A 24,385-nucleotide genomic window follows, 5' to 3' on the forward strand; every position below is an offset into this window, starting at 1 on the left:
TCCCAAGAAGCTCAGACTTACATATAAAAAAGGAAGTAGTAGAAAAGTGACCGCAAACACAAGGGGGCATGCCATGTAAGGTTTTACATCTGTAACTCTGTTAATTATGCTAATTCAAAATACAGGGTGGGATAAAAGTAGGTATATAGTTGTGAGTACACAAAACAGTTTATTCTTGAGTTGATATTGAGTAATTACTGTATTTTCCACGTGAACAGCTGTAAACCTACTTTTGCCACATCCTGTATTTAAATCGCCTTGCCTTTCTGGGTTAATTCTACATTGATCATTATGGATTATACTTCTGATGGATTGGATTTTTTAAAAATGAAGAACCACTAGATGTCTTCACACACTTACACCACTTACTAGCCCTGCAGCAAGGGCACAGAAATGTAAAAAACTGCACAGCAATCAGAAGCCCTTTCCTCTTCAATGTCTCTCTACTTCCCTCTTGTGGCAAAGACAAGCATCGTATTCACTTTAAAGGAGAAAATGCTTAAAAGGCTCTTCCATTATTGCAGAGGGTGAATTTGAAGCTGAAAGGCAATAAATTGATAATTGGCTCATCTAATTTGCAAAGAATTTAATTATAAAAAATTGTTGAATTTTAATAAGAGCCTTTTCTGCTTCTGTTGAAGGGATTATATGGTTTTTATGCAGTTTTCTATTCAAGCCATAAATTATATTGACAAATTTTTTTTAAATATTCAATCAATCTAAAGCTCTGGAGTAAATTCTATTTGGTTATGAGACATGCACATGTGCATATACACACTCACACACATATTGCTCGACTTCATTTGCTAATGTTTTATTTCAGACATGTGTAGTACTAACATTTATTGAAAATTTTATTTATGTTAGTGTCTTATCTAGTTTTGATATTAATCTTATAGTAAACTCATCAAGTGACTATATCTTCTTTTTACATACACTGCACATATTTTTTAAAAAGAAATTTTATCCTGAATTATTTCTAAAATTCACCTGTAGAACTTTGTGGCTACTATCTTTTCTGGTTGTGAGGGGAAGATTTGGGGACAATATAACTTTCTTGAATAGTTAACTCATGTTTTTATTTATTCTAGAGTACATATTTTTTTCTATATATTTTTAAAAAGTATTCTGGGAATTTAAAAAATTCTCCTTTCTTTCTTGGAAATTACACATCATTTTGTGACTTTGGACAGTTATCTCTTTTTTCTACTTAATATCTAAATTTTTAGTATTTTCAAAAAATTAGCTTGTAATTGTTAATCTTCTCTGTATCTTACTTTCTATTTCACAATATCCAAGTTACATATAATATCCTTTCTTTACTTTATTTAATACCTTCTTCCTCTATCCCTTCCCCTCCTTCTCCTTTTCTTCTTCTCTCCTGAGTTGAATATTCAACTCATTTTATGTTCTCTAACTCAGTGGTACCCAACCCCGGGCCGCGGAGGTACTGGTCCCTGGGCCATTTGGTACCAGTCCGCAGAGAAAGAATAAATAACTTACATTATTTCCGTTTTATTTATATTTAAGTCTGAATGATGTTTTATTTTTTAAAAATGACCAGATTCCCTCTGTTACATCCGTCTAAGACTCACTCTTGACGCTAGTCTCGGTCACGTGATACATTTATCTGTCCCACCCCAAAGGCCAGTCCGTGAAAATATTTTCTGACATTAAACTGGTCTGTGGCCCAAAAAAGGTTGGGGACCACTGCTCTACCTTATTTAATTGGGACTATAAGTGCACCTTGAAGTATTACTTTGGTTATATATCCCACTAGTTTTGCTATACAGTACTTTGAAAGTCATTTGGTTTCAAACATTTCAGCTATATGCTTTCTGTTTTATGTATTTTACTTTTTAAAAGTGTAATTTTCTAACTTAGTTGCATTCGTCTTGGATCACAGGCCATATAATAAAGATTTTGGGATTTGTGTTTTACAACGGTCCCATGTATTTTTTGAGAATATATATGCTCCATCCGTTGGCTGTTGAGTTCTCTATGTATTTACTAGATCCAGCCTTTTAATTGTAATTTAATTAAATTACAATTTTTTTTTTTTGCTGTTGTTATCATTGTTTCTTAGGGAAATATTTTAAACCTCATTATGACTGTGGATTTATCCATTTCCTCTCGAATTCATTACATTTCTCCTTCACTTATGCTATAATATTAAGATCACGGAAGGCAATGATTATTATATCTTTTGGATGAATTAATTGTCCCTTTTATTATCATTTGATTCTTCTCTTAACATACTGGTGAATTTTTTGTATTAAATTCCATTTTCGGCCCTGGCCGGTTGGCTCAGTGGTAGAGCGTCGGCCTGGCGTGCAGAAGTCCCTGGTTCCATTCCCGGCCAGGGCACTCAGGAGAAGTGCCCATCTGCTTCTCCACCCCTTCCCTTCTCCTTCCTCTCTGTCTCTCTCTTCCCCTCCTGCAGCCGAGGCTCCATTGGAGCAAAGATAGCCTGGGCACTGGGGATGGCTCCTTGGCCTCTGCCCCAGGCGCTAGAGTGGCTCTGGTCGCGGCAGAGCGACGCCCGGAGGGGCAGAGCATCGCCCCCTGGTGGGCAGAGCGTGGCCTCTGGTGGGCGTGCCGGGTGGATCCCGGTCGGGCGCATGCGGGAGTCTGTCTGACTGTCTCTCCCCGTTTCCAGCTTCAGAAAAATACAAAAAATAAAATTAAATTAAAAAATATAGTCAGTTCTGCCATAATGCAACATAGGCATTCTTTAAAAATCTCTACACCACGCAAAATTGTGTAATAAGAACTATACGGCTTATGAGAAACACGAAATTAGGGCACAATACTAAAAAACATTTTTGATGACACACAAAATATATTCACCTAATAAAAATAGCACCTTATAAAATTGTACACATGCGTCTTTGGCCCTACAAAACCAGTGACATGGGGGAGGTTCCTGGTCAAGCCCTTCTTACTGGGTCCAAACATGGCATCTTCCTTCTTTAAGCTCATTGGTCTATTGAAACTCCTCCTTTTCTTCCTTTGATTAATTCATAGCAATAATTCATTGGGCTTATGAAGACATTTGTGTTTTTTTTCTTTCCCTTATATTTTTAATGAGTATTACAAAGAACGGGTGCTGAATGGGATAATTAATGTACAAATCCAAGGACTCTAGAATCAAGATTATTGACCACTGGGACCACACCTGGGTAATAGGAAAAAGAAACCATTGAAAATAATGATTGTTCAATGTCACCCCATTCAATTTAATTTTCTAAATAAAATTAAAATAAAAAGGAAAATAATGATTGTTCATGTAATACAGGTATAATTGCAAATGGAAACTTCAACTTGTTCCAAAATAGAGCTAGCCTAGGTTTTGGCATGGGTTTGGGACGGACCTAGGATTTTATAGGAAATAAATAAGAAGATGGTTATTGTACTTTCCTCTTTCCTATCACAGCTACGTTCCGTGGAACCTCCACGAGCCACAAAGGGGCACATTCGACTTCTCTGGGAACCTGGATCTGGAGTACGTGCCATTGCTGGTCTGTGACCCGGCCTGGGCTTGGGAGGCAGGAAGGGGCTGCTGGGCTGAAGAGGGACCACAGCGGCACCTCAGCGCTGCTTGGAGGACTGGAGGGAGACTGGGCTCCGGAGCCTTGTTCTCAGGATGCTGTGACAGGCTCTCCACCAGGACCAGTTGCTCTCCAGCTGTGAACCTGGTACTCCCAGGGGTCCAGGCCTGTCTGCTCAGAACCCAGCTGTCCTCACTGCAGCCCAGAGGTGCCTGGTGCCCAGGGTCAGCCCTGCTCTGCAGTGGGGTCCAGCCAGCCGTGCTGAGACAGGGGTTGCCCCTTGAGGATAGCAAGGGCGTTGGGGTCAGGTCCATTGTTAGGACCCCTGTCCGCGTCTGATGCCCTTCCTCCTGATGACCCAGTGGGCTGTGCAGAGGGTCCTAGGCTGGGAGCCGGTGAGAACCCAGCTGCCAGGGCCTCTGGCCTATGACCACGGGTGTAGGATTACCTGCTCTGCTGGGGTGGGGGCTTGGCCTTCCTTCACTCACCCCCTGCCTCTGGTTGGGAGAGGAAGGCAGGTGAGCAGAGGATCCGGGCAGTTCTGCCACCTGTGAAGCGTGCTGGGCTCGTGCCCACCTCCGCTCAGATGTCCTGAGAGTTGCCGACATTGACCTTCCTAGGACCTTTGTCCTGACGGCTGCGGAGGTTGGGCTGTGGGTGATTCTGCGTCCAGGCCCCTACATCTGCAGTGAGATCGACCTCGGCGGCTTGCCCAGGTGAGCGGCGCCATGAGTGGAGGGAGGGTTGTGGTTGTGGTGAAATAGTTTGTTTTACTGAAAGTAAAACTTGACTCTAATAGCACTGAGCACATACTCTGTGTCCTGCACTGTCACATGCTCCTCACACAGCACGTCAGGGAATGCTTGCGGCAGTGTGGTGAGTGGTGGGACCACTGTGATCCTCACGTCGTAGGAGAGAGACTTGACAATGTGGTCCTGGTGCTGTGGGCATGTAGCCCAGCATGTGTGTGGGGGGTGAGGAAGCATCAGGATGATCACATCCTGTCCCCCGGGGGTGGGAAGAATGGGGCGTGAGCTTTAGAGGGAGGAAAGGAAGGTTCTGATGACTTCTGGATTTGTTCTGAGGACCCTGGACTTCATTCTTTTGTTAATGGAAGACCGTGTTCTCCGCTGAGCCGAGAGACCTCAGCTCCCCTCCGTTCCCTCTCATTCTTCTGTCTTGTCCTCTCATCTGTGGTGCTGGTTTCAGTCTATTCAACCGAGGTTCAGGGTGAGAATCCAAGAATGCTCTTCTGTTAGCTCCCCAGGCCAACAGGACTTCCCGTTTAGTCCGTGACTTTGCTCTCAGGTGGGCACTGTGACTCCCCTTGGTCCGGTGAAGGCTCCGTTATCTCCAGGCGAAGCTTGCTCCCCTATCCCGGCTCAGGAGCAGGAAACGCCGGACCCTGGAAGGAAGAGAGTATCTGAGCAAAGCAGTGATCCCTGTGCTGGTCAGCTGGAGGCCCAGCCCAGCACCCTACAGGGGGCCTGGGGGTGCTTGAAAGCTCCTTCTCTGTACTGGGAGTCTTAGGTCTTACAAGAGATGTAACCCTGTGCCTAAGGTACATACACTGTGTTCAAGACAAAAGTTTTTATAAAGGACTGAAAAGGAATCGAGGTGAATATTCAATGAAAGGTTAAAAGACCCTCCCAGTAAGATGCGGTTGTATGAGCCACGATGGAGCTACAGGTGACTCCTCAGTTTTAAAGTGTCACTACAACACTTCTAGAGCCGACAGCTCTGTGTGCATGGTCCAGAGAGCAATCTTTCAGGACCCTTGAGTGCTGCACGAGGTCAAAGACTCTGAACATGCGATCAAAAGACGTGAAACTGTGCCGCAGGGAGCTCTGAGAAGCAGCGGGCTGTCCGCCTGGGCCACTCGGTCCTTCCTCCGGGCTTCCTGTCTGAACACTGAGCTTGTCCCTTCCTCTCCCCACCAGCTGGTTACTGCAGGACCCCAAGCTGAGACTGAGAACAACCCACAAGGGCTTCAAGGATGCAGTTGATAAATATTTTGATCATCTGATTGCCAGAGTGGTTCCCCTCCAGGTAAAGCTCAAGTATCTTTTCCTTATTTTGTATATTTGTGTTGGGACAGTAAGTAGATTGTTCTGACTTGTCCATGGACTAGGCCGAGCGCAGTCTATGTGAGAATTGAAGAAGCTGACATTTTTGCAATTTTGAACTCTAGACTCCCATCTTAAGTGCAGCCTTTGCCCCAGGGCTTCTAGAAAGACGCACACACATCACACCAGACAGGACTGACTGAGAGCTGGGTGTGTGGTCGCCATTGTTTTACAGGTACTTGATGTTCACCAGACTCACTGGTCTTCGTACTGCCTATATCTACTCTTAAATGATCTTTGGTGGTTTGAACAGTTCATGCACACACTTGGTGATAAAGCTCAAAAAATTACAAAGGAGTTTATGGTAAATATGTCTCCCCTCCCACCCTATCCCAAAGTTATTCAGTTACCTTTGTAGGAGACAACCAATTTCATCAGACTTTTGTGCGTCTTTCTAGAGATTTTCTATACACACGGAAGCACGTGGTTTATACACACCCTCACACATATGCATGTGTGTATTATACTTTTGCATACAAAAATATTCAGTTCTCACTAGACATATTTCTTTCATCATTTGAAAAAACATTTTTGAAACCTGCCATTCTTTTTAATGACTGCTAGCTATTTTATGATACAAATATATCAAGACTCATTTAGCTAAGGCCCCTGTCAGGGGCATTCTATTTTGCAAGTTTATGTTATAACGAATAACTTGGTTCATGCATGTCATTTTTGCACCTTTGCCAGGGTATTTGTTGTTACTTGCATTCCAATTCTTTTTCATTTTATCAATGCAAAGAGCATAACATCATGCATTTTCCTGTCTTCATGGAGTGCCTGGATGTTACTTGCTTGGCAAGAAACACCTTTATTTTTCATAATGTCCACCTAGCGCTCATAGGCCAGTCTGTGACAGAAAAAGGGCATTATATCCTGCAGTTGGCAAGGCAGCAATTGTTTGATCACTGTGTTTGGTTTTTAAAAATATAACTCTCTTCCAAACAAGAGGAGACACATGGTTATTATTTTAAAATAATGTTATTTAGGGAACAGCTCTTGATATAGCTTGAGATGGGATAAAACCTAGGATTATTAGGTAGTAGATTAATAGCTTCGTATCTTAGACCCTCCTTCTGGGGGGGAAATATGATGCCAACCCAGCCCTTTATGAATAATTCTGAATTGTGCATTTGAGTTGCTCCTAGTAGGAAAATTATGAAGAGAGGAAACAGGAGATTAGAAATGGACGGAAACAACACAGCTTTAGAGAGATGAGTAATGTTGAGAGGAAGAACTTGTCGTTAGGATTAAACTCTGGTCTGTTCGGTGAAGTCCAATTGCAAGAAAGGGCTAAAGCAGTGTGTTTCTGGTTTCATTTCTGCAATCAAGGTGGGACTCAGTGGCAGGAGTGAGAAATCTCTGACCCCCAGGACCAGAAAGACACTGAATGTTTGGATGGAAGTTCAGGAACGAGTAAAAATGCTACTTAGCTCTCATATTGGTTCAGCAAGCCAAGCAAATTTATAAACATCCATTGAAGTCATGAGGTGGGAAGTTCTAGAGATGTTTTAAGAAACATCTTAAAGTAAGTGCAAATAACATGTATAGGGTGTATCATTACTAAATTATTAGTATTTTAAGTCTTTCAACTTGATTGGTTATCTTCAATGTTTCAATTGTTATATTGAAATAATTTTTAGAGTACATATACTGGAGACATTTATTCCTGTAGTCCTGTTTATTTCATAAAGTAACTGTGAGCTCTGCTACTGTGGGGTTTTTAGACATCACCCTTCAGGCTGGAAACAGATATTCTTCAATAATACAAGCATCAAGAATACATGCTGATCTAAGTTCATCAGCTCAGAACACTCACGTTCATTCAACAAATCATTATGGAGCAGCTGCTCTATGCCAAGCACTGTGGAACAGCTAAGCTTCAGGGGCGAGAAGCACAGACATGGTCCCTGCCCCATTGGGCTTAGAGCTCAACATGAGAGACATACAAGCATCTACCCCACGAGCGGTAACTGCTACGTGCAGGAAGTGTAGACGAAAGGGAGGTTCAGAGCATGTTTTTCAGAAAAAGTAACTGTGACCTGAAGGGTGAGCAGGTGTTAGCCAGGCCAGGGGATATGGTCAGGAGTGTCCAACATGGGTGAAGACCAGATGACAAGAAGCAGAATGAGGAGTTTGAAGAACTAAAAGAAGCTCAGTCGCATGTGAGGTGGGAGAGAGGCAGAGGTGAGGCTGTAGAGGAAACCGCCCCAAGTGTGCTCATCCTCCTCTGTTCCAGCTCGGGAGCTCATGTCTCTTTGTCCGGGAGGGACCACCTCACTTTAACATTAGTGTTTGCTCGGAGGCTGCAGAAGCCACGTGGGGTATGAAGCCATCAGACATTCACTGTCGAGGGGCTCGCCCTGCTGTCCGTGTGGAGAGGCTTCCAGAAGCAGAGAGTTGACTTGAGCGTGGAAAGACATTGAAAGATTTAAGTTTAACGTGAAAAGCATTATTACTTCAGCCCAACTAGTTCAATGGGGATGGTGTAGGGGGTGTGATGACGTGGGAGCTTTTACCCCATGGTTTGAGGAGTGGGGTAAAAGTGAGAAAGAGAAGTGTAGGTAACTGGCAACTTGCTCGAGAAGTAGGGCTCTTAAGAGGAGAGATCACTCCTGAAACTAATATAATTTTGAGTGCCAACCGTAATTGAAAAAATAAAAAAAAATTTAAAGTGGCCATAAAGATCTAAAAATAAAGGAGGGCGTGAGGGAATGGCAGAGGGATCAGTCCTGGAATGCTCTCTCTTTTTAGTAAGTTTCCGGGAAGGTGCAAGTCAGTCAGCTTGGAAAGCAAGGCTGAAAGTGCGGAAAAGAGAGGGAATGATGCAAAGAACCAGCTCCTGACCAGGTGGTGGGAGGCAGGGGTCTCCTCGCATGCGGAGTGGCACTACCCTACCACAGGAGGAGGGAGGGGGGACATCTCTTTCTTTGTTGGGTGGGAAAGTGGATAGAGTGGGTGTGGAAGCAGTGAGTTTGTAGGTATGAGCTCTCTGTAAATTACTAATTAGTATGAGAAGCAGAGGAAACACCGCGGGGGTCATTACAGAGACGAGGGAAGGTAGGACTCCTGTAGCAGCTGAGGAACCTGGAGGTGACTCTGACTTACGGGACCAAGAACAGGAGAGTGCCTTAGGTGAGGAAACAGCTTGGATCAAAGTGCCCCACACCAGGTGTGTTATCTTTAGCATTAGTCCCAGAGCCTCCAGGTGTCTCCACCTGCAGCCTCACTGTCCCCCATTCTCTGCTTGTCTCAGTATCACCAGGGCGGCCCCATCATCGCAGTGCAGGTGGAGAACGAATATGGTGCATTTGCTGTGGATAAAGAGTACATGCCTTACCTCCAAAAGGTGAGAAACTCTTAGATTGTCTCTGTATGTCCAGGCTTTCTGCCTCAGTCTCTTGCACAGCACGCCTTTCTGAGTCGGCTGCAGGTTTCTGTGGGCTATGCGAATGTATGAGACCAAGTTCAATTTCTCTGTGAGCCTACAGTATGGGGTGAGTGAGTACGATGTACTTAAATAGCATTATTCTGAGATAAAATATAATGTTAAAGGATGATTCCTTTTCATTGCTATCTCTATGACCCACAATTCTCATGAAAGCTGGGGGTTGGTGCATAGTAAATTGATAAGGTTTCATGACCCTGAGTGGTGACGGCCATCCTCTGAGCTTTCTGACCTGGAGTATTCATAGCCTTTGCTCCTTCATGTGGGGGACGTCTCAGGTGAGGGAACAGCTGCAGTCCTGCCTGGTGTCCTTCTTGGCGGGTCAGGCTCCTCCCTGTCTCTGACTTCCCTTAGTCAGGAAGCTGATGAGTTCGCGTCCAAACTGGATCCGTTCCCCAGGCTGCTCGGCAGGTAGGAGGGTCCCACGTTAGTTAGCTCTGTCCACACAGAAACCTCTGGGTGGGATGGCCTGGAAGGCCGTAAACGGGGAGTTGCCTGCTGGGCAGGGGAGAGAGACCAGGTGCTGAGAGAGAGGAGGCAGGGCAGAGTTCCACAGATGTTCTGTCCTGCCCTAAACCCGTGACTTCCGGAGCTGGATGGGTCTGTGGGGGAAATACCCTTCCCCAACGTTTCTCAGTGGCATCATGTCAGACCCCCTCAAATCGGTCTTATTCAGCTAGCGTTATTTGCCCTTGATTTAAAAAATTTGCCACTCAATTCTGCTCCCAGTCCCAGATGAGGATCAGTGAATATATGACACATAAGATAGGGTCCTCTTGTCCTTTGGCCATTTGTCTGCTTCTTATACCCTTAGTAAATATGGTTTTTAAATTAGATGTCCATCCTCACCAAAGCTGTGGCCGGCTTCCTTGCTTGCCCTGAGTGTCCGGGTTGGACCCAGGTTTGTGATGTTTCTCTCTGATCTTTCTTTTTTTTTTTTTAAACACTTTTTAAAATTCATTTTAGAGAGGAGAGGGAGAGACAGAGAGAGAGAGAGAGAGAGAGAGAGAGAGAGAGAGAGAGAGAGAAGGGGGGGAAGAGCTGGAAGCATCAACTCCCATATGTGCCTTGACCAGGCAAGCCCAGGGTTTCGAACCGGCGACCTCAGCATTTCCAGGTCGACACTTTATCCACTGCGCCACCACAGGTCAGGCTCTCTGATCTTTCTTAGGGCCCCATAGCCTCAGCCTCTCCCCTTCCAGCACAACGAGTTTCTCAAGTCTTCTTTCTCTCTTTCTCTTGGATTTAGATTCTCCCTCAGATTGTTTCCTCATAAATCTAGCCTTGTGCTTGTCCCCTCGAAGCCATGACCTTGGGGGGGGGGGTGGTCAGAGCCCATACTCAGCAGCTTTTGTGACCACTGAGGAAAACGCCAGACTGGGACAGAGGTGTGGATGGCCAGGCTCCCATTCAACCCTTTCTGTCTCATTCACACACTGTCCCTCTCACCTCGGTTGCATTTATTTTGCACTTTCCTTATTCTGAGAAAGAGAATTGTGGGTTCATTTTGTCCTGTTGTCCAACAGGCCCTGCTGAAGAGAGGGATTGTGGAGCTGCTCTTGACCTCCGACACGGAGAAAGACATGCCAAAAGGCCGCATAAAAGGAGGTACAGATTTAGACTAATTTTAAGGGAAAACTGAGGCTCTCATCCTCTAGTTTGGAACTGGGACAAGTGGCAGAAGGAACCGAGAATATCTCTTCTGGTTCTCCTCTCCACGTACATAGACGTGGGCCCTAGAGACTTGGTATTACTCTGAGAACTCAAGGTCAAAAGTGAAGCGTGCACGTGGCAACTCCGGCCCTTTTCCTTGCTCTTGTTGTCTTTCAACCACAGAGCTGTAAGGGAGCCCTTCTGTTTGCAGTACATCTTTTCTTCTTTATTTTTTTTAAACTGAATTTATTGGTGTGACATTGGTTCATGAAACCACAGGTTTCAAGTGTACATCTCAATAAAACGTCATCTGCATACTGTGTCGTGTGCCCATCACCCCAGCAAAGTCTCTTTTTGTCCCCATTTTACCCCCCTCTGCCCACCTCCTCCTACCCCATCCCTTTTTCCCTCTGGCTATTGCCACACTGTTGTCTGTGTCTATGTGGTCTTTGTGATATAGATATATGTCACCTATACATATATATATATATATATATATATATATATTTTTTTTTTTTTTTTTTTTTTTTTTTCTTGATCCCTTTTCCATCTTTCATGATTTTTCTGTGGCTGAGAGTCTGGATTGGTGCTGGGCGTAGCTTAGAACGAAAGCCTTCTCCACCAACATCGAGAAACCCATGGAGAAGCAGAAGATGGGTGTTGTGTGGTGTCAGGAAGCCAGCCTCTGCAGAGTCCCAGTCCCGGGGTCCTGCGGCCCGAGGCACACTGTGCACCTGAGGTGCATTGTAGCAGAACAATTCACAACAAAATTATAAGGAGATGATAGTGAGAGAAATGACCCCGGTAGGAGAAGTCAGATGATTCCAGCCAGGGGAATTTCTTTCAGGTGGTCCCTAGCCCCAGACTGGCTGCTTCTGTAGATTGCTGTCCTTTCCTTCCTTTTGGTGGCTTCTCCTCACATTATTAGAGTATGATGGAAAGTGTGGCAGACTTGGCATCAGGAAACCTGCATTCAAGTCCTAGGTCTAAGCAAGTTGTCTGACCTTGGCCTGTTCCATTTGGCTGCACAAAATATGGTTTGTTTTAACTGCCCTTCCTACCTAACATTGTCCATGCAAATGTCTAATGACAGTCCTGTCTATGGTGCAACAGGGCATACAAGTGGTGTCTCATTATCCTTACTACTTACACAACTTCCTTTTGTGAGCAAGGTGTGGGCCTCTATCTGTCCCCCGGTAGCACTTGTCATAGATCCTCACGTGACATCTCTCCCTTCTTTCTACAGTGCTGGCCACCATCAACTTAAACTCATTTTGGAAGGGCATTTTCACACACCTTTATAAAGTGCAGGTAAGGACGTCTCAGAGATGAAGTCTTAGCCCCTTCGCCTGCCCTGACCACTGCCTTCCCACAACCTGTGCAACTGCTGTCCAGTGAGGATAGGAGGCTTGACAAAGAGACCACAGCTTTTCCCCCGGGGACTCAGCTGGATTCCAAAGCAACTTGGGGAGATGATATCTTTTGTCCTGAGGAATGAGGAAGCAAGGCTGCTTCTGTCACCTCTATTAGTGGAGCACCTGATGGAGATGACCAGGAGAAGGGTGAGGGGGGTCATGTCAGGTAAATCAGAGGGAGACGACTTCTCTTTCCTCTGTGAAGACAGAGCTCAGACATGGCCGTGTGTACTGCTGACAGAGGAGTCAGACCTTGCTGTGGTGGGGTCAGCCTTCTGTAGCCACGCTGTGTGGATTATGAGAATGAATGCCTGTACTGCACCTGAGTTCATTGAACAAACAGGGATGGATTAGCTCCTAGTTTCCTCCCAATGGGTGCCCCGGTGATAGTACAAAGATGGACAGCCTGTGCCATCAGGGGCAATCTCCTCTCCCCACAGAACCAGATTGGGCTCCGACAGACTGAATGTGATTATGGTTTCCTCTGGTTCACTCACTTTCCTGGGGTTCCTTTGAGTCTGGGATAACATCTAAAACCTGTGCCGTGTCCTGTGTGCCTGCCGCAGTCTTCGTCTCTGGCTTCTACCTGCTCTCCTCCCTCATGCAGGGCGGCCTTCTGCAAGTCCTGCAAAGCATGGAGCTTGTGCTGGGCCAGAGCCTTCCAGAGCACTCCCTCCATGCCTCTCTTCAGACTTGCACCCTCCCCCACAAGTTTTAATTAAAGGGCTGGTTAATCTTATTTTTTTTACTCAGCAATTTCTGTAGTTTATGATCTTGTATAAAGAGACAGGACTCACCCTGGCCGGATAGCTCAGTTGGTTAGAGCTGCGTCCTGGTACACTAAGGTTGTGGGTTTGATCTCCGGTCAGGACATGTACAAGCATCAGCCAACGAATGCATCAATAAGTGGAACAACACATTGATGATTCTCTCTCTTGCTCTCTCTCTCTTCCTTTTTCTTTCATTTTAAAATCAGTAAGTAAAAATTTAAAAAAAGAAAGGACTCTGCCAACAGTAGATTCACATCACTTTCTAGTTTTAATGCCTTTAATAATTCTCTTTTGTTGTGTCTTTTCTGGTCACTTTTAAAAACAGCTTTCTTGAATTATAATTTACACACCATTAAATGCTCCCACCGTAAGTATATAATTCAACACATAGAGTTGTAAGACCATCACCGCGATCTAAAAAGCATTCTCATGCTCATTTGCAGTTAATCCCCTCTCCCATCTCCAGCCCTACCCAACCACTGATCTGCTTTCTATCCCTACACACTTGCCTTTTGTAGATATTTCCTTTAAATGGAATCATACAATGTCTAGCCTTTTGCACCTGCCTGGCTCCTTTCATGTGGCTGATGGCTCTGAGGTTCACCCCGTCGCAGCACGAACAAGTGCTTCTTCCTTCTGAGCCTGAGTGCGAGTGTTGGCACACATTGAACGTTAGAGCCAAACCCAAAGCTCACGCAGCTTTTCTCATATGTCCTTCTTTTTTTGTATGCTAATATGATTAATGTTGTTTGTGAATATTGACCCAGTCTTGCATTCCTAGAATGAATCTTACTTGATTGTGATGTATTCTAATTTTATATAGTGCTAGATGCAGTTTGTTCATATTTTATTGACAATATTTACTTTCTTGTTTGTGAGAAATACTGGCCTTCAGTTTTTGGCTTTTTTCCCCCTGAAATGCCTTTTTTTTTCAATTATAGTTGACAGTCAATATTATTTTATATTATTTTCAAGAGTATAGAATAGCGGTTAGGCATTTATATAATTTACAGAGTGACCCCTCAATAACTCTAGTTCCCTTCCTGCACCATGCATAGTCATTACAATATTATCGACTATATTTTTTATGCTGTATTTACATTCCTGTGACTCTTTTGTAACTGCCAATTTGTACTTCTCTAGGCCTTCACTTTTTCACCTAGCCTCCTATCAGTTTGTTCTCTGTATCTATGAGTCTGTTTCAATTTTGTTTGTTTATTTTGTTCTTTAGATTCCACATATAAATGATATTATATGGTGTTTATCTTTCTCTGTCTGGCTTATTTCACTTAGCATAATACCTTTAGGTCCATCTATAATGTTAACATTGCAAGATTTCATTCTTTTTTATGACTGAGTAATATTTCTTTTAATATATGTACCACTGCTATTTTATCCACTTGTCTATCTTTTTAACTTTTAATTTTATTGATTTTAGAGGGAGAGGAAAAGAGGGAGGGAGGGAAAAAGAGAAAGAGAGAGAGAAATACATCAATTTGTTGTTCCACTTATTGATGCATTGATTGGTTAATTCTTATATGTGCCCTGACCAGGGATTAAATACATAACCTTGGTATATCAGGATGACTCTCTAACAAACTCAGCTACCTGGCCTGGGCCTCTATCCATTGTCTATTGATGGGCACTTGTGTTGCTTTCATTTTTGGCTATTGTAAATAATGCTGCAGTGAATATGGGGTGCATATATTTCTCTGGGCCCCAGGTGTTCTCCTCCTCCTGCTTCTCTGTCCTGTTGGACATCCTTCTCAGAGGGGGCTTCTCATGGGACCCCAGGGTTATGTTCCTTTCTCTCCACACTGTCCCCTTACCAGGCTGAGTGGAGACTGGGACCTTACTCTTGGATGGGAAAAACCTCGTGCACGGTTTCTTCCTGGGCACCATTCCCCTGGGACGACTCTGCCACCCTGAAATCTCCCATTTCCTCAGAGTCTGTCTGAGAACTCAGAATCACTGGGAGGGAGGGCCCCTTTTCATGAAGCCCCCTGTCTACACTTTGTTGTAACAGCAGATGGTTGCCCTCCAGATGTTGGTGGAAGCCAATAAGCACCCTCTCTACTCCTCAGGCTGCTGGGAGTAGAAGGTGGGCTGTGAGGTGGTGACAATATGGCCTTGAGTCCAGGACCCATGGGTGGGGTTAGGCTGCAGGGTGGCTGGATTGAAGGCTAAATCTGCCTGAAGCTTCTCCATCAGAGGCAAGCTCTAAAGCTTGACTTTAGGAAGGTGGCTTTTATTGGGCAGTGATTTCTTCACTCGGATCAGTCCCAGCTCTGCCTTGGGTGAGGGGACCTAGGGCAGGTGCAGGATGGTTCCCTTCTGCTGGTTTACTGGCTGGTGTCCCCTTTATGGCTGCCACCTGCTCCCTAAACCATCAGGCCAGCTGGGCCACCAAGGTGGGCATCAAGCTGTCCACATCGGTGATGGTCTCTGAGGGTCTTTCCTCTGTGTCTTCCAGGTGCCACTCTGATCCACTGCCTGGCTCACAGTCCCAGTGTCCCTGCTCCCCTCCTGGTCTAGGCTGTGGTGGCCTCCCACCTCCGAGCCAGTACTTTGAATATTTTGTGCCAACCCCTTCTGGCCGGAAAACTTTCTGTTGAGAAATCAGCTGACAGCATTATGGGAACTCCCTATTAGTTAACTGTCTTTCTCTTGCTGCTTTTAAGGTTTTCTGTTTGTCTTCAACATTGGCCATTTTATCTATGATGTGTCTTGGTGTGGGACTCTATGGGTGGGACTTGTTTGGAACCCTCTGTGCTTGTGTGTGTTCTTCCACCAGATAAGGGAAGTTTTCAGTCATTATTTCTTCAAATAGTTTCTCAGTCCCTTATTCTCTCTCTTCTCCTGGTACTCCTCTGATGCAGATGTTGTTATGTTTGATGTTATCCCAGATGCTCCTTGAACCATTCTCACTTTTTAAAATTCTCTTTTCTTTTTGCTTCTCTGATTGGGTGTTTTCTGCTACCTTGTCTCCCAAATCACTAATTCGATCCTCTAATTTATTTAATCTACTGTTGATTCCTTCTAGTATATGCTTCATTTCATATATTGTTTTCTTCATTTTTATTTTTTTATGGTTTCTATGTTTTTTTAATGCCTACTATTTCTTTGTTGAAGATCTCACTGAGTTCATTCATTAGTCCCCTAAGTTTCTTGTGCATTCTTATAACCATTGTTTTGAACTCTGTATCTGGTAAATTGCTTGCCTCCATTTTATTTAGTTCCTTTTCTAGAGATCTCTCCTGTTCTTTTACTTGGGGCTTTTTTTTTTTCTTTCAATTTTGGCAGCCTCTCTGTGTTGGTTTCTGTGTATTGGGTAGATCTGCTGTATCTCTCAGTCTTGCTGTGTCTCCTAGTAGTAGGTGTCCTATAAGACCCAATGGTGCAGTGTTCTTGAATACCAGGAGTGTCTCTTGTGTGGGTTACGTCATTGAATCTTGTTTGCTATTGGTCCGTCATTGGTGGGGTTGGCCCTTTGGCTGTCTGTCTGTGAGGACTGACCCTTACCACAGTGTATGAGCTGCTGTGTGGGGCTGACCCCAAGAAGTAGAATTTGCCCCAGTAGTGTCTGGTGCCATTTGTGGAGCTAATTGGTTTGTGCTCTAACATGGTCTGAAGACAGCCAGCAGGTGTGTTGGTACTAGGGCTTCTTGGGAGGAACTCCAATGCAGATCAATGTCAGAAATTGCCCGTGACCAACCCTGTGCTCGCTGATTGGAGCTACAAAGATATCCATCATTGATAGTTGCCTGTGCTGGGCCTGGTTGCATGTGGAGGGAACAAAGTGGCATTCCGATTTATCTGCCACCAGTACCAGGCCTGGGGCAGCTCAGCAAAAGGCCCAAGGCATACTGAGATTTGTTGCCACCTATCAATAACCCACTAGGCTCACTCACTATAAGAGCCTTGGGTAGTATGTGAGGCAGTTTTTTGAGTCACCAGGTAGGGGTAAGCGGTGTTCACCAGGTAAATACAGATTCACACTTGGCACCATGCTGGGTCTGAGACCACTCAGCAAAGTCTTAGGGTACATCAAGGCCACCACCTCATGCATGGGGTCTGGGGACCGTTGCAGTGGGGTAGGATCTTAAGGAGTCATCAGGGTAGATCCAGTAGGGTTCCTCAGGCTACAATAGATTAAGATTTGGCCACGTGAATGAGACTTTGTGCACTGTTTTTTTAGGAGAGAGCCTGGGCTTCTAGCAGACTTCTATCTCACTTGGGCCATCAGAATCACCACTGATTATCACAACCAGATGTAATGTGGGCTCCTCTTCCTGGCACTGCTGCTCTGGGCTGGAGAGCTCAGTGTAGGACTGAGACCCCTCACTCTTCAGGGTGGACTTTTGCAGCTGAGATATTTCTCCAGATACTCAGCCTCCACACGTGGATGTGACACCACCCCTTCTTGTACCTCTGCCCCTCAGGCTCAATGAGATTTCTTCTGTATATTCTTAGTTATAAGACTTTTATTCAGCCAGTCTTCAGATGGTTCTCTAGGTTGATTTTCTATAATTTAGTTGTAATTTCGATGTAGTCCAAGGAGGAGGGGAGTATAACTTCCACCTCCTCTGCCACTTGAGATCCCTTCAAATTATATACTTAAAAGACAATGTAATTTAATGGCTGATAGTTTGGCTCACACCTGGATTTGAGTTGTGTCTCTGACTTTACCAGCAATATAACCTTTGAGTCTCAGTTTCTGCATAAGGATCTTTGTGCATCCAAAGCTGAGTCTCTCAATACCAGCTTCACATACAACAAGGTGGGGATTATAGATGGTGTTATCCAGGTAGAGCAGAGAGGCACTGAAAGCCGGGAGAGTCTGGCGATCATGACTGTTTAGAGGCATGGAGAAACCAAAGGCGTAATGGATGGGGGGGGGGGGACTCAGGCTGACTTGGAAAAAAGTGAAAGACACACGTTACTCTAACTCTCATCTGTTGTATTCAGTTGTTCTGATTTCCCCCCCTTTTTTGTCAGACTTAGTATCTTATTTGGTTTGTTTCTAGAGAAATAAGCCCATTATGATTATGGAATACTGGGTCGGCTGGTTTGACACCTGGGGAGATATACACAAGGTTAAAAATGCTAACGGTAAGTGTTTCTCCGTGTTTGAACCAAGTAGGGATGGCCCTGAGTCATGGATCGTTCACACATTTCTCCACTACTTAATCAGCTCAGTGACCATGACTACTACCTACAGGGATGTGGAGAGGCCTGATGGCAAACTGGTGACTAAAAATTACCTGGCTCCTGCCCCCAGGGAGCTTGTCCTTTAGTGGAGCTGACAGATAATTAAGGAGTGACAACAATATGTGACAAGTGCTTTGAAGCAAAGAGGGTGCAGTGACAAAAAAGACAGCTGCAGACCCACAGAGGTGGGGGTCATGGTGGCCGCAGAGGGGGACATCTCTGAAGAAGGGGATGCATTTGCTAAAATTGTTAATCATCTCTGGAAATTGCCCAGGCCATTGCTGTGCCATTGTCAAGTGTGTGGTAGGAATTATCAGGAGAAGACAGGCAATGATGGTTGACAGAGTACACACTGGCTCCAAAGAGATCAGGATATCAATCCCAGCCCTGCAGCCCTAGCTGCGTGACCCAAAGCAGCTTTCCTTCACTTCCAAACCTTAGTGTCCTCATTCAAGAATGGGGATTATCATGTCACTTACCTCATAGGGTTGTTGTGAAGATTAAATATGGCAGTCCATGTAAACCACTCAGGTCAGTGCCTAGCAGAAGTTGTTAATGAAAGTATTTTGCTATCACTATTAGGAAAGCAAACTCACTTGTACCCAAAGTAAAAAGAACTTTTGAAAAGCACTGAGCAACTGAGAAAAGTCTGCTTTGGCCTGAAAAGTAGAACCCTGCCACCTCCACCATCAAACATTTTTCTGATCACTCATCTGTCAGGCACTGTTTCTTACATATATTTTCTCAACAGTCCTATGACGTGGTTAGTAGGAATTTGGACCTTCATATAACAAATAAGGAAGAAGAAGCTTAGAGGAAAAGAAATAAGCCACCCAAGGTCATCCAAACAGTAAAGAACACAGCCAGGATCAAATCCCACATCTAACTTTTAACCACTTTGCTTTCCATTATGACCAGTGGAAAGATGATGATCATACCTGTTAAATCATAGAAGCAAAACCAGAATTTCTGTGGCTTAAAATTGAGAACAGCCCATGTGGACTATTGCAGAGGTTCTAAACCAGTGTTCCCAGAGATATTACGCTCAAAGGTAGCAATGAAGGTATAATAATTTATTTGTACATCTTCAAAAACTATAATGAATATTAGGTATGTAAGTGACGTAAGGGTTCTTAGGTTATTATTTAACATATAGAGTTAGGAGTCCAATTATGTTCATAATCTGAGAAACATAACTTTTTTAAAAAGGCTCCAGGAAACCAGATGTAGTTGCCTAGAGGAGTTCTGGCCCATCCCACCTGTTTTCTGGTTAGAATCTTAGCAGAGGTTGAAGGACAAAACAATTAAGTTGATTGCGGGGTGGGATTGAGAAAAAGATTTCACCAGTGACTTTTGTCTTCTCTTCACTTCTTTTTAGTGAGTTAAATATTTATTTTTTGACAATAAATATTATTTTATAGTAGTTTCAGGTGTGCAGAATTGTGGTTAGACATCTGTAATTTACAGTGTGATCCCCCTGATAAGCCTAGTACCCATCTGATCCCACACATAGTTATTACAACATTATCGACTATATTCCTTATGATGTACTTTATATCCCTGTGACTATTTTATAACCGCAAATTTATACTTCTTAATCCCTTTACCTTTTTCACTCAGTCTGCCAACCCCCCTCCCATCTGGCGACCATCAGTCTGTGCTCTGTAACTATGAGTTTGTTTCTGTTTTGTTTGTGCGCATTAATTTTCTTCTTTAGATTCCACATATTAGTGAGATCATATGGTATTTATCTTTCTCTGTCTGACTTATTTCACTTAACACAATACCCTCTAGGTCAGTTCATGTTGTTGCAAATGGTATGATTTCATCTTTTTTTATGGCCGAGTAACATTCTATGTATATGTGTACTACATGTTCTTTATTCAGTCGTCCATTGATGGACACTTAGGTTGCTTCCATGTCTTGACTATGGTAAATAATGCTGCAATGAACATAGATTGCATGTATCTTTTCAAATTAGTGGTTTTTAATTTTGTCTACTTTCTTATATTTCTCCTCTACAGATGTTGAAAAAACTGTCTCTGAATTTATTAAATTTGAGATCTCCTTCAACGTATACATGTTCCATGGTGGAACCAACTTTGGTTTCATAAATGGGGCCACAGATTTTGGGATACACAAGGGTGTTGTCACGAGCTATGGCAAGTGTTCACTGGTTTGGTCACTTTCCAGCAGAGGTGGTGCTGGAGCTGAACAGAGGAGGTGCTAAACCATTCTGGCATCACCAGGCCCTTGACTTATGATCTTTGCTGAGCATTGAGGATTTTCCTATTTTTCTTTCCTCTGTAATGTTGGTAATGCCCCCAATGCAGTAGATGTGGATGCCTGTGACCCTAAAGTTCTGCTTCCCTCATCACGTACATTGACCCCTTGAGTCAACTTTCCAAGGGAGACAGACTACACATGGTGATTGCTAGAAGGACATTCACAAATGATTGTACAAGTGATAGATGGGCACAGCTGGGCAATTCAGATTGAGGAAAGGAGAAAGTGTCCATTAGAAAGTGAAACAGAGGATGAACCCAATGTCATGGCAGCCTCAGATCCCCAGGGAATGTTCCTGAATTGGCCTTAGTCCCTCATACCCTAGTGAGGGATAGACCTGGCCAGGGTGGGAAAGATGAGCCTTCTGTCCCCCTCTAGTGGTTCTGGCCAATCTCATGCTCTCAGTGCTGAAGCGGGGCCTGTGCTGGGGGCCTGGCTGGCCGGTGACAGTGCCGTGCTATCTTGCAGACTATGATGCTGTACTCACAGAGGCCGGGGACTACACAGAAAAATATTTCAAGCTGCGAAAACTCTTTGAATCTGTCTTAGGTACTCATCAATCCTTTTAACTGTGGGGTGGGCGCTCCTTATGAATTGGAAGGGTGAGGAAATACCCTGTGGGCATAAACTTAATGATGTGATTCAGAGCAAGGGTAACAAGTTCAAATCCTGATTTCCCATGTGAAAGCTGTGTGGTTTTGCAAGAGTGTTTTAAAGCCCTTTAAGCCTCAATTTCTTCCCCAAAATATGAAGAAAATGATACTTATCTCCTATAATGTTTATGAAAATTAAGTTACTATTCATTAAAACTCTTAAAATGGTGTATAATATAATACATGTATATATAATAACAAAGCTTATTCTACTTACTTTTATTTAAATCAAGTTAATCACCTACTGTGTGCTAGAAAGTAGGTAAGCAATGACAGTAACAAAATGTATAAGGCAGAGTCCTTGTTCCCTAAGAGCCTTGCGTCAGTATGACCAACACTGCCCCCTTCAGGGCTCTCTCTGTCAACTGTCTGCATACAGAATCGTTTGGATTTACCTCTTGTCAGTTTTCATCACTCTTGGAGAAGTATAGCCATGTACAAGGATAGGACCCATTTCTCTTGCTGGCTCTGGGACAGGAGAGTTCATGAATAGGGATGGAGAGGCTTGGGGAAGGCAGTAGTTACTCCAGGCACTTCTTACCCTGTGGTCTATTTTCATTGCAGCATCTCCCCTGCCCCCCTTACCTGTGCTCACTCCCAAGGCCGTGTATCCTTCTATGAGTCCGTCCCTTTACTTGCCACTGTGGGATGTCCTGCAGTACTTAAATGAGGTGAGTACTACCTGGGCACTGGAACAGGGGAAGAAGGCCTTAGGACACAGAACAGAGCTTTTCAAGAGCTTTTATTGTAGGTGCAAAAACAGATTCTCTGCCTTTTGTCCCAGTTTAGAACTATAGGGTAAGATCCATAAGCTCCTTCTTAGTGGACTGTGAAGTGGCTTGAACTTGGAGAATTGAGTGGGGGTGGGCAGAGAGGCAGGATTTTAGAGGGTCCTGTTGCCCAACTCAGATAAATCCATCTAGTGAATGCTCTTCTGGGGGACTGTGTGATCTGTATGGCAAAGGCTATTGAGCTAAGAACCCATGAAACTGAGTTTCTGACTCTACCTCACCATCCATGAGGGCAAATCACTGAACCTTGACAGGTCCCTGCTCTCCATTTAAAATTAGACTACCTGTCCTAGTTTGAAGAAAAGATGGACATTGTTTGAAAAATGTCAGCCCTTGAATTCATATTGAATTTACCTTTTCTATTACCATTTTAGATGAAAATAATTGCCTGACACGTTGTGGATGCTACACAGATGTTTGTTTAGTGTGTAATTCTTGACTCGACTTCAGTTATGTTAGAACACAACTTATTTACTCTGTTAGTTCTCATGATTGCAGTTTTCCCTCTATCATGCCCCCCCCCAAGTTTCCTGGCCAGTGAAGGTGTCAAGCAGCAGGGCATCATCACATAGCATCAGTTTAGTATTTTTCATCCATAGAACCCTTGGGGATCATTTGGAGGTATAACAACAACAACAAAAATGACAGGTCATAGGAAGAAGGATCCTGACTTCTCATCACGCTGGTACGGTTTCTGCCATGTCTCTCTTCCAGCCTGTCATAACTGATCAGCCAGTCAACATGGAGAATCTTCCCATAAACAATGGAAGTGGTCAATCCTATGGATTTGTCCTTTATGAGACTTACATCTGCTCTGGAGGTCTGCTCAATGCTAAGGTTCACGATATAGCACAGGTAGGAGTCAGCAGGCTGTCTGTGGAGGTAAGCAGAACAGTTAGCTCAACTCTGCTCTTGGGGAGGGTAGTCAGTCACTGGTCAACTTTACTGTTTGATAGTATTTTTGGGCACCTACTATGTGTGAGGCATTGGGAATACAAAATCAAACCAAAAAGGCTTGCTTTCTGCTTTATCACAACCCAAGTCTGTTGGGGCCTCCCTATCAGCTTCTAGCCATCAGTGAGCACCATGGTCAGTGCCTTCCTTTATAATAATCTCCTGCCTAAACTAGAGCCTCTCTTCTTTCTTTCTTCAGTGGGCCTACCAGTCTGACACCAGTTCTTTCTTTACAGGTGTTTTTGAATGAGACACTTATAGGAATTCTGGGTTATGGTTATGAGAACGTGAATGTTTCTATAGATGAGGTATGTAATTCAAGAATCTAGATGCTGCCCTAGACCTCCAACTCAAATAAATGCAAACACAACCTGTTCTGACATAGACTGTCTCTTCTCTCTACCACGGCCCTTTGGCATTACTTCTCACATAGGATCCCGGCGGGAAGTGTTTGTCTAGAGCAATAAGCATTACTGCACCTCCCAGGCTCAGATTCATCAGGTCCAGATCAGATATATGTGATCATCAGTGTGAATGGAATTTTCCCATTGAGCCCCAAGTCAACTGTCCGCTACTGGTTGGGTCTCTATCGAAGGCACAGATGAGTCTCTCTGCTTTTCCTAAGGCAGACCAGTGGAAGAAAGGAGAGACTACATGTGGAATAGGAACACCCAGGGCCCTTAAGAGAGGGCGGACCACTGAGCTCCGGAGCTCCCTTGTCTCCCATTTGCTTGTCTTTCTATCTGGGACTCAGAGGAAAGAATGGATTCTAGGGTAAAAGCTCTCTGCAACTGTGTCGTTTCCGTGAACTGGTCTATCCCAAACAGGAATGTCAACTCCTAAGGATCCTGGTGGAGAATCAAGGACGAGTAAATTTTTCATGGAAAATTCAAAGCGAGCGGAAAGGTGGACTCTAGGCCTGAGAAACAGGCTGTAATCTCTCTTTGTAGTTACTAGGACCCTGAGACGGGTGCTATATTGGAGCTGGGAGGAAAAAATAAGCCACTTAGGCAGTGGGAGACCTAGGTTCTAGGACCAAAGATACAAACTCCTCTCTTGTTTATTGGCCTGCCTCCTTCCTTCTCCAGTATTGGAAAGTAGAACAGTTATATCAGGTGCTGGCTTGACTTAGAACAGGGCTCAGGCTCCCTTTGGGAATTTCAGGAAGCATCCTGATATTAAGTGGGGAACTTCCTCGATAGTATGAGAACATACAAGAAACCTTCAGTCATAGCCAGTCAGACAATTTGCCCTCATGGCTGAACCTTGTCACAGGTGTATGCAGTTGGTACTTGTTTGTCTCAGACACTGAGAATATCAGGTGCCTAACTGTATTCTCTTCCCTGCCTCCCATCTGCAGGATTAATTGGATCTGTTACCATCGATGACATTCCCCTGGAGGGCTTCATTATCTACTCTGTGGACATGAAAGTGAGCTTCTTTGAGAGGTGTGTTCACACTTACTCTCAGTAGACACTGGGAAGGAGAACTACAGGATTTCAAACTCTTCACTTTGCAGATTCAGAG

General features: G+C 44.2%; 1 protein-coding gene and 1 pseudogene across 1 annotated transcript in view; one reads left to right on the top strand and one right to left on the bottom strand.

The window, feature by feature from the left end:
* GLB1L3 (galactosidase beta 1 like 3) overlaps positions 1-24,385 on the top strand; it is a 31,904-nt gene that overhangs the window by 3,075 nt on the left and 4,444 nt on the right. Inside the window, exons 3-16 of the mRNA XM_066254457.1 lie at positions 3,437-3,505; positions 4,172-4,267; positions 5,492-5,600; positions 8,934-9,026; positions 10,652-10,733; positions 12,025-12,089; positions 17,991-18,075; positions 20,199-20,336; positions 20,839-21,009; positions 21,678-21,784; positions 22,619-22,759; positions 23,095-23,166; positions 23,686-23,764; positions 24,219-24,306. Of these exons, the coding sequence (XP_066110554.1) occupies positions 3,437-3,505; positions 4,172-4,267; positions 5,492-5,600; positions 8,934-9,026; positions 10,652-10,733; positions 12,025-12,089; positions 17,991-18,075; positions 20,199-20,336; positions 20,839-21,009; positions 21,678-21,784; positions 22,619-22,759; positions 23,095-23,166; positions 23,686-23,764; positions 24,219-24,306 (1,395 nt within the window). The remainder of the gene's footprint in view (positions 1-3,436; positions 3,506-4,171; positions 4,268-5,491; positions 5,601-8,933; positions 9,027-10,651; positions 10,734-12,024; positions 12,090-17,990; positions 18,076-20,198; positions 20,337-20,838; positions 21,010-21,677; positions 21,785-22,618; positions 22,760-23,094; positions 23,167-23,685; positions 23,765-24,218; positions 24,307-24,385) is intronic.
* On the bottom strand, positions 14,596-16,587 carry LOC136323837 (capZ-interacting protein pseudogene; annotated as a pseudogene).

The sequence above is a fragment of the Saccopteryx bilineata genome, chromosome 2 (genome assembly GCF_036850765.1).
Source record: "Saccopteryx bilineata isolate mSacBil1 chromosome 2, mSacBil1_pri_phased_curated, whole genome shotgun sequence".
NCBI classification, from domain to species: Eukaryota; Metazoa; Chordata; class Mammalia; order Chiroptera; family Emballonuridae; genus Saccopteryx; species Saccopteryx bilineata.